At 41.0% G+C, this 10,355-nt stretch overlaps 1 protein-coding gene across 2 annotated transcripts; it reads right to left on the bottom strand.

Annotated features, from left to right (window-relative positions):
• Positions 1-164: 164 nt before the first annotated feature.
• LOC135940614 (uncharacterized) lies at positions 165-9,433 on the bottom strand. Of its 2 annotated transcripts, none has more exons than XM_065485589.1 (3): positions 9,232-9,433; positions 7,360-7,477; positions 165-845 (listed from the first exon to the last, which is right to left on the bottom strand). In XM_065485589.1, the coding sequence occupies exons 2-3, from the start codon at positions 7,418-7,420 to the stop codon at positions 700-702; spliced, it is 207 nt and encodes a 68-aa protein (XP_065341661.1). In that variant the 5' UTR covers positions 7,421-7,477; positions 9,232-9,433; the 3' UTR covers positions 165-699. The 2 variants fall into 2 exon arrangements, with proteins under 2 accessions (XP_065341661.1, XP_065341659.1); XM_065485587.1 differs by having other exon boundaries at positions 7,360-7,480; positions 9,232-9,431.
• Positions 9,434-10,355: the final 922 nt, after the last annotated feature.

The following is a 10,355-nucleotide window of genomic DNA, read 5'->3' as shown; positions in this document are numbered from 1 at the left end:
ATTTTCCCATTTCAAGTTATATCGTCAGTAGCAAGCTTATTTATTTGAAATTTTCTGAAACTTTTTGATTGATTTGAAGCTCTGAAACTTGAAACGATAGGTTCTAGAATCAAAATTTTAGGGTTGGAAACAAGAAAAGGACAAATACATAATGTATAGTTTTGCTATTTATATAGCTCTCTATTTCGACCCTGCTTTTTGTTTTATTTCAAATACAGTGCAATTATTGGTACATGAATTGGAAATTACCCAATAATTTTAAACAGTGCCAATAAAGAATGACCTGGAAACAATTTGAACAGATAAAACAGCTAAATCTGCCATTTATTATACAAATAAAGGTTAAATGGTGAACACATTTTGAAAGTGATATTTGCATAGCTTCTAAAGTAACTATCATGCTGCAGTCTTCATTTGTTTTGATCCATTCTTAAACTTCAGAATTTCAACAGCTATACCGTGTACTATATATATGCAACACAATTCCGAGACATAAATATTAATTATACTGCGGGTAACACTTTTTCAAAGAGTAGAGGAAGGGTAGTAAGGGACTAAAAGAGAACACACCCGTTTTTACAATTTAAATATCGTCATCGCCGCGCCATTCGGCCTTTTTCGCCGCAAACACATTACTCAAAAAGTTCTGTCACTTCTTATTCAACGTCCCACACATCAAATGGCCGAAATCCGCGCGGATCATGCGGTGACGAAGAACTCGCGCTTTTTCCTGCACTTCTCGCGTGCGATGTAGCACAGCGCCAGGCTGATGAGGATGGCGATCGTGATTGCCATGCCGATGCTCACATACATGATCTCCTCGTTGATCCCGCTGTAACCGCGACCTGTCGAAAAAGACGAACAAAATATTGATTAAAATCAGTTTCAAACTCGTTCAATAAAGGGTTAGATGAAAATGATTAAACTGTACAAAAATCCCTGAATTTTAAATGTAAATTCAAACAATATCCAGTAATAGGACCTGTGCGGAATATTGACGGATCGAGCTATTTTGTTTTTAACTTTATCTCAGCATTAAATATTTTTTGTGCCCTCTCACATAATATATCACCGTATATCTATGGACTTTGAAAAATCCTGCATTTGCCTGGAAACTCCACACTACATCGCATTTCTTTTTCCGCGATTCCACGCAATTTTTAAATTTGCATTAGATATTTTGTGATGCGTAATATTTCAAAAGCAATGTTTCCACGGTTACTCTGATGTGGTTGCTATACTGTGGTAGTCACAAAATAATTATTAGTTACATCTGGAAAATCAGAAGTGAAAAATAAAAAATCTATATCCTGATTTTACTGGCGGTGAATTTTTGTGTAGTGTGAATTTCTATTCAAGCATTAGTTATGAGACTATTCTCTGTTTGATTATAAACAAAAACACCAATTATGCCAGCCACGCCAGCTGCCGGTCAAAAAGTCGAAAAAATCGAAAAGTATCAGGTAAATATTGGCACTCACTTCATTTTTTAAAGTTTTATTTAGCCGCATTAGCAGTCAACAAAAATGCTCAGCCGCTGCCGAGCCAAAATTTGGCAGTGACTTTTAGTAATTTCTATAAATGGATCGAATTTAAATGTGAGTGCATGCGACGAGAAACTGTCGGTCGTTTCTTTGCCAGAACTCTTATTTCCTTTCTTTACATAACCAGCTTTTATAGATATTGAACTCTCACTCAAGAGGTTGAAAGGTTTTAAAATTTTTGCTAAAAGCTAGTCGTAGAATAGAATTATTGCCTTTATTTAACGATTTTACTTTAAGCTTCTTAACGGATTTGTTGTGTTGACAGTTTAGGGAGAAAATCCACTTAATCACATCGCTGCCAGCTATCCGTTCCAGTGACGTGGGCCATAAAGTCGTTTGCTAGGCAGCAGACACGACAGTGCAAAATAATTGGTGCGTTAAAGTGAAATAAAGCAGCCGCCGGCTCTTCCGTAGAGACACAATTTCCTTTTTTTTCTTTTCACAACAAAAGTGTGTTCATTCTCTCCTCCGGCTTAATGGATAAGTCGTTTTTCCCCCCAAAAGTTTGCGTCTTTCACGCGCTGCGAAGAGACTTGAGAGAATCTAGCAGGGAAATGGAACAGAGAGCGGAGGAATATAGGTCTCGGCTGCGGCGCAAATCCGCGTTTCCCCCGTGGCTCGACTTATCTGCTCGCGAGATAAGAGCTTTTTGCCGGAAAACAATGCTGCTCCGCGCGATGGAATTGTTCTGGAAAGGCGCAGATGCGGAGAGCTACACGACCCTATTAAAACGCGGAGGGCATTTTCGCCCGAGACAAATACGCCCCTAGAGAGACGTGCCGCTTCCAATTTGCGCCACAGCCTATAACGAATCGCCCAAGGACTAACTCCCCCAACGCAAACACCACATCGATGCGATTTCCATATAATTCTCCATAGCTAATTTCGCGTTGCCAGCTGGACGAGCGTCCCCTGCCAACGCAAATTTATTATTAAATTTGTTTTTTGCGACTTTTACAGCCCCATAATGCGCGCTCCCTTTTGGCTGCAGTGCAGCAGGTTTCATCCAGCGTACCGCGGGAGAAATATTTTAATGAGAGGCAATGTTGAGCTTCCTGTACTGTAATTTCAGCACAAGTTAATAAAAGCAACGTGGCATAAACGTCTATTTCAGCGGAACAAGAACGTAAAACCTGCTGCTCTTTATGTGTCTGCTCTGCGGCAAAGCTCATTTTTCAACACTGCTGACAAATTTCAACTCCGCTCCTGCGCAAAAACACCATTCATAATAGATAAAAGACTGGAGTCTCTTTATTTTTTCTTTATTTAGTATTGAATGCACGGTTGAATTTTAATTGGATACCTCGTTTAGATTTCCACTGACAAAGTGGTGATGTTTCGCTTGCATCAAAACCTTAAACAACTGAATTTAAACAAACAAAATACGTGTTCACTAAAAATGCGAATATTAAGTAAACGCATTATTGAGTACCTGTGCAAATAAATGAGACGAATTTATGTGAATAAGAAAATTCAAGCTGATACCAATGATTTCACTGTTTTAATGTACTTCTAAATATGGCGCGGCCTTCTTAAAACGTTGTGTATCACTGTTTTTCAGAATCCCCTTCAAAGATTTTTTATTTATAAATTAAAATCTACTTCCCATTTGAATTTTTAATCAATTGACTACCCAAAAAGCTGTTAGTTGTGGAGCATGCTGATTATAGTCGTTGCAATCCGGGAGTTGCTGAGCTATCTGTAGTATCATCTCTTACCGCCGGGGCCGGCCGAGAGGTTTCCGCTATTCCTGCCGGGCACGTCCTGCAAGTCCCGCAATCAAGCATGCGGCAAATACACGGGTTTCGATTGCAAGACCTTTGCGGCGAGGCTTTTCCACGCAGTTGCTGGCGGTCATGCAAATGAGTGCATCTCGCGTGATTCGCGCTAGCATGCCATTCACCAGTGGCAAATTTTTATTATTTTGTATGCTTTGATTTTTAAGTTAGTTTTACATACATCTGAGAATTTACACTGAAAATGGTTTTGATAATCTGTGTTGTTTTACTAGCAATTTTTTATTTTAAAATAGCTCAAGATAAGACGGAATTTTGAGCTAGTGATTTTTTTGTTGAATTGAGCTTTGTTGAAGGAAAGCCGGTGGTTTTATTGCGCGAAATTCAATCACTTTTTGTCTTTTTGAATGTGCCCAGCAATGATTGCAGTTTATCGTCGGTCTCATTCTCTCTGCAATTAATTCTGTGGCACAAATTTCATTCCTGATGAGGCCAGAGGAGTGAAAAAATTTGCTAAAACGTTCAACAGTAAAATCACTTGTGCCGAGCCTATTGTTATTCAAGTAGACGATATATGAGCCATTGTGAATTTCCATCATTAAGTTTCTTCTAGCTTGAAGCACGATTTTCAGTTCATGGAAAAACTAGCAAACAATAAGATACCTCGTTAAAAATGATTTCATTCTCTTGACCTATGAATATATCAAAAAGCTTCAATATTTTGCGACACAGTTCCTCTCATTATATTTACCTAGGTAAATTCTCACCGTCTATGTTTTTAAATTCAATAGAGCATAGCGCCATGAATCAAATTTGCAAGTTAAACAAGCTCGTCGAACCTCATTTGCATATATGCAAAGCGTAGTAGCCAAGAAAAAAGTCGATAGGAAAAAAAGCCACCTTCAACATCGCTTTCGGTTGAGTGAAACCAGATGTGCATGGCACACAAATCCACGCTCTGTGTTGATCTTTTGAAAGGCTCGAGCGCAAATTAGGCTCAAGCGGAGAGCAAGGAGCCCCGGGCGCGAGGCACACGCTCGTCTCTGCCTCGTTGATCTCATTTAATGAGAGACGACTGCAAAGGGAGCACGCACTGTTTTTGTCGAATCTGAAGAGAAACTACACCGACAGCCAGTGTCGAGGGAAAATGAATTATCTCATTATCTGCCTGCAAAAGATAAAGTGCGATGATAAAGTGATCACAAAGGCCTTTTTGCCATCGGAATGCGAGTGGAATTCGCGGGTGGAAATGAGAAATGAGCCTTTTATGCTCTACAATAATGGTGAAAATTCCACCAACGCTGCCCTTTTCCGTATGGCTGCGCGCTCCGCTACGTGAATAATAAAAGCAGAAAGCCAGGTTCCGATTTACGATCAAACCCTTTTTGCTGACGATTTATGACAAGCAAAATTGGACAGAAAAAACGATCGATCGCGCCGTGAAACAATTTTAAGCCGGTGGATGGAAATAGGATGGCGTAATGGCAGCTCTCATCTCATCTCCGTGGAAATTGATTGCACAATTTCGCCCATCGATAACACTCTTAACTTGGAAATGAGCTGAGAAGTGCTTTTATTTTTCTTTCAAATGAGTCTCGTTCCAACTCCCTTGGGGCTGCGCCAAACACGTTTCTCCAGTAAGAAGCCAGACTGGCCAGAGATGTCGTCAGATTTAAGAGGCTTTCAAGGGATAATAATCTGTCCAAGCATGTTCAAAAGTAAAGTTTTAACGCAAGCAATCGCTTCTGTTTAGTGAAAATGTAATGCAGACAATGTGTTAATTTTACGTCTGCCAATAAGATAAAAAGATCGTAACCAGAATGGGTTAAAACAAGAGGTATCAGCCAGCCACGCTGCTCCAGCCGGCTAATTTTTGGTCACGTGATCAGCCATTGAGCCCGCCGCCGCTTCAAAATTGCACTTCTGAGACCTCTGGTAAATAGTTCGAAATCAAATCAATTCCAACCGAATTGTTTATGTGTTGAGAACATGATTGGAAGCAACAGTGATTAATTGAAGAGCGCAGCTGTTTGGCCCCTTAGGCCTAATTAGCAGTTCGTTACGAGCAAGACTAAATCAACACTGCAGCAATCCGCAGAGGATTTTGCCTCAACCAGCAGTGGGAAGCTACATTCTTGCTGTTTATTTTGTTTTTTAGTATTCGCGCTTTGAAACTTTACACGCAATTGCAATGAATGACAAGCAGGAGTGTAACAATGAATCGATAATGTTAGGTTTCGTGTTTTAACTGGTAATTACTTAAGCTCCATGGTTTTATACACTGTGACGTATGTATGTGCTGCTCTTAAAAAAAACTGATCTCGCGCTTTTAATATATGTCACATGGAATGTAATTTAAGATTGATATCTCGCTCGATGCACAGCCTTTTTCCCGTCCCCAGAGCTCGAGATTCCAATTAAAAGTTGGTATAATTTACATCGAAGTTATTTTCTCGTTAAAACGCAGATAGGGTAGGCGGCAAACAGTGACAATCAAACTTTATTTCCCCATTCCCCGGAGCGGCTAAAAGCGGAGTAGGCAAACGGCGCGGCTCACACGTCGAGCAGGTTGCATACCCTTGCCGCCGCACTTGGCGGAATAAATTTCGATGCTTCGATCCGCGCTTGGCAGCCGTTTTTTTCCAACGGATTTCGTTCGGAGTGACACAAACGCGTTTTTATTTGCCGTTGGAAAAGGGCCGGACGTCAGAAATATGTCGGGATTGATGGAAACGTATTTTTCTCTGTTAGCCTCGGGTGCAAAGTAGAGAAAGCTCTTGAACTGGAAATTCAATTCCCGCTAAAGAAATCCAGCAGTAAATCTTTTTAGTGTTTGGTCGGGTTGTCAAATCCAGTCAGAGACCAGCCACAAATTGTATAAGAAGAAAAACAATTTTTTGAGCAGCCTTTTATAGAAGAGAGAACAGGAAAGGGCAGAGGCGGAAAACGTAAATCTTCTGGCTCTGTCAGTATACGGTTTTGTAAACTTACCATAAAAGATGCGCCCTCATATTTTACTTTGCTTTAATTTCCCATTCAAAAATTTAATAAATTTCTTAAAACAATTTAAAATGGTGTAAATTCGATTATTTCCTTATAATAAAATAAATATGAATCACCGCTTACTGTCCCAAATTCCGAACTTGATATTTTCTAAAGCATGGAAGTTAGCTGATCAAAAGAAGATTTCCACTAATTAATTTCAATCTTTTGTGGAAAAAACGGAAATAATCTGTCAGAAACGGTCATAATATGGTGGACTTCTCTCTCACTAATGAAAACTGCCGGGAAAAGTGGCAAAAAGAGCATTGGGCCTCATTTCCGTTGGCACGCGTCACTAACTTTTATAAAACAAACGAGCAAACAGAGATGAGAACAATTTTTCATCTGCGTTTTCCGTCACAGGGAATGCGAGAGCGGCGCCCATTGTTCTCGAGTGTTTGCTTGTGTGTTGTGGGGCTCGCGCTAGAGGAAAAGGGGGTGGGAGGGAAAACTCTGCTCCTGTTCCATCGGCCGAGTGAGGACTCGTTATTTACGGCGCCGCACATACGAAGTGGAGAAGGTATACACATACACACGCCTCTGTCAGAACTCATAAATATCTAACTTTCGCTCTCTATAATTCACGCGGAAGGCCTGCACTTGTTTACTCTCCGACAAGCAGCCCAACAGTTTCAGTTCCCAGGGGAAACGTTAACCGGATGAATTGCAATTGGCATTCTAGATAGAATGAATTAATTCAGAACCAATCGATATTGATTCTTTCGTTTCATTAGATAAGTAAACTGTAAAAGAAAGGCATTTATTTTTAATTTTTGTTTCCAAATCCATCCTTCTGTACTCGTTAGGGAAGAATCATTAAGTGCACCATTTTATTCGACAATATCTTTCATGTTGTGTAAGTGGAAGAAACCATAGTATTATTTCTTGGCGATGTATGAATAAATAATTTCAGTTTGAAGTAAGTTTTACCGGCTTTTAGGACTTCATGATTATTCTTGCTATGACCCCATTCCTCGCTCTTTCTTTGCCTGCAAAGCTAGAGATCTTTGAGCAAAGCACAGTTGAAATGGACTTACCATTGGCGTTGCTGGAGTAAACGCCGACCCCCTTTCCACCCATCCGACCACCCACCGGCATCTCTGCTGCTTTTTATCTCGGATTGTTGCGACGCACAGTTTCAACTCGTTCACGTGGCTGCTGAAACAAGAACGGAATAACAATTATTGCTGCGTGCACGTAGAATTAAATGAAATGATCTAAAACGCCTAAACAAACACGACTTGATTGGCCACAGGGCAAGTTTGCTTTGAATTGGCCATTTCGTGCCTCGTTAGTTCGCTGCCAAATGCTGGTCGAATGAACATTTAGCTGACATCTGACCGCGCATCGACTGACGGGATAGCGCTGCTTCACAATTGGCCGCATTTATCGGATTGTTTACTTCGATTTGTGACTTTCCCTTTTTTTCAAAATGCTACATTTATTTTGTTTGTGTGTTTTTTTAAGTTTATGCGCGTGTAGCGTGGAATAAATCCAATTATTTCTTGGATGCTCTGCTTTTATAAAGGCTGCAGAGAGAAACTCAATCGCAGCAACAGCGTTGGCGGGCAATCAATTACAGTCCGCAAGAGTGGATTGAATTTTCTTTGCCATATACGACCCAATTAAGCGTTTTCCCAACTGCCAGCGGTCTCTTTTTATTTCGCCCTGCCCATGCTTCGTCCGACGACTGATTTTTCATCCCTCGGAGATAGCAAAAATGTTCCACCACGTACAGCTTGCCAAATGACGTGCAAAGTCGTCTTCCTTTCTGCCAAGAAAAGCAGCCAACCTTTTATTTCTCGGGAGAAGTCTGTCTCCTATTTCAAATGGATTTTTTTCATTGTAGCAAGGCAAAAGAAATGAAGAGAACCGCGATGTTCGCTCGTAACACCGTGTCACAATTTCCTTTGTGGGGTGTTTGGGTAATGGCTGTCTTCCAACCAATCAGACACGATCAAACTAATTGGAGCTGCGACGAGAGGTGCAAAATGAAAAGTAAACTCTTATGGCACTTGCGAAGTGCAGCCGAAGGCTCTAATCTCGTTTTCCCATTTCCTCTGCTGCTCCCTTTGACGCTTTAGACGAATCATTCGCTTCGCCATATAAATCACATTAGATTTGACATCTACCTCGTTATTTTTATAGGTATGATTGCGGTCAATCTCACATAAAAGCTTCTGTGAGGATGGAAGAAGATGATGCGTGCTAATCCTTTTCCACCTTTTCAAAGTGACGGGGATAATTAAATTCAACTTCAAATCTTGTCGTGCCCCTTCTATACCCTCTTCTGGTGAAAATATTAATTGATACACTTGATAATAAAACATCTTATTTAGACTTTCTATTTTATATTGCGTTGCACTCTTGGTGTAAACCAATATTCCAAATACCTTTTTATGAAAATATTAAACGTGATAAGCACCACAGACGAAACAGGGATAGGGAGAACTTAAGTACAGGTAATTTTATTAAATGAAAAGATTGATACCAATTAATAACTTAATTGATCAATTGATGACGTGTTATTTTACCGTTATTTTCAATGCCTGATTATTTTAAAATCAACAAAAATTTAAGCATATTCTTCTGATCTCGCAGACGCAACCCCGGAGATTGCACAAATCAATTTCATTGTTGTCTCTGCTACTAAGGCAAAATCAATTAAGAGATACAAAAATTTCGCAATGAAACCTATTTGAAGTAAGAAATTTTGGCATACAAGATGTGTAAATTTCGCGGAAAACACTGTACATATTTCTCATGGCTTTTTAACATTTTCACGAAAGCTGTTTTCTCTCCTTGTAGCGGCAGAAGCTTTCCCTGGCAATGCCAATATCCAGCAGCGTGATGAGCAATTAATGAACCGCAAAAACCCGTGTGGCAAAGTAGAAAAAGAGCGTGCTCACCACGCAGACTAGCCGTCGGTGGGGAGCGCATCGGAGCTAGGGGGTGGCCCGGGCTGCAACTCGTGGGTGGCGGCGGCGGCAGCCGACGGGGGTGCGTTCGCCTCGGCGGTCCGGATGCAACTGGCGAAAAGGGCGCGTCGGCGGCGCAGCATCCGTCCGTGCTCCGCCCTTTCTCTATTTTCCCTCTCAACAAAATCGATCGCTCGCCTCGCATCACCACATTAAAATATGTATACGTGTTGCTCCATTTCTGAACTCACCTGCGAAGGAACGCCTGGACTTGCGGCCAGATTCCCACAATCAATGGCTCGCCTGAATGCAGACACGCGGCCGCCGCTCTCGAATTTAGCATTCCGCTCGGAGGTGAAAACCGCCGCCGCCGCCGCCTCGAATGGGCCAATTTGCTTCCTTGGACGACTCTCTCGTCGACGGGTGTGGCTTTCTGACTAATTACCACTCGTTAAAAGCATCCTCCCCTACTTGAGCGCTCTAAACATTATTAAATAACGCGCTGAAGTATAGAAGCGTTTCAGATGAGAAAATGCGTCAATGTGCTTCATTCTTGCACTTTTTGCATATGATTAAAAGGAAAGATTTGTTTGTCAGCGTTCTCTTTGACTGGTAGCTGTGTAAAAAGACAAAGCGGCAGAGAAAATTGAACATGATACTTTATAAATTATTCGAACGATCTCTCCTCGTGTCGAAATAGGCTGTCGATGGTATTTCTTTTTGTTTCCACCCGATTAACGTATTTCTATTTCGTTCATAGCTTCTGCTGTTGTAAAGGAGTGATTGAAATGGTATTGTTTCTTTTAAATTCGTCTGATTAACTTGATGACAGCAATTGAATAAATTCGGAGGACGCGCAACAGTGCAGAATAAGTAGATGCGGCAAGCGTACATGTTAGGGAAAACGCTTTTACGTATATCAGCAGATCCCCCTCAGAAAAGGGCAGCACCCTAAGGGATGATATCACGAAATATTAACCTTTCTGCCGCACACGCTGGCAGCATGAGCAATTGAAATGAATTTTTTGCGCCTTTCATAAATCAACAGGAACATTCATAGCTTCCCACCTATCTTTTTCTACGCACTCAAGGAAATTTCTCTACTTGCTAAAAAC

Source organism: Cloeon dipterum, chromosome 3 (assembly GCF_949628265.1).
Source record: "Cloeon dipterum chromosome 3, ieCloDipt1.1, whole genome shotgun sequence".
Taxonomy (NCBI): Eukaryota; Metazoa; Arthropoda; class Insecta; order Ephemeroptera; family Baetidae; genus Cloeon; species Cloeon dipterum.
This window is presented reverse-complemented; position numbering and strand designations above follow the sequence as displayed.

Bases quoted from the DNA above. Each gene is read 5' to 3' on its own strand.
- LOC135940614 (XM_065485589.1), bottom strand. From the start codon at position 7,420: ATGCCGGTGGGTGGTCGGATGGGTGGAAAGGGGGTCGGCGTTTACTCC. The intron at 846-7,359 runs GTAAGTCCATTT...CTTTTTCGACAG, and splicing joins TTACTCCAGCAACGCCAATG to GTCGCGGTTACAGCGGGATC.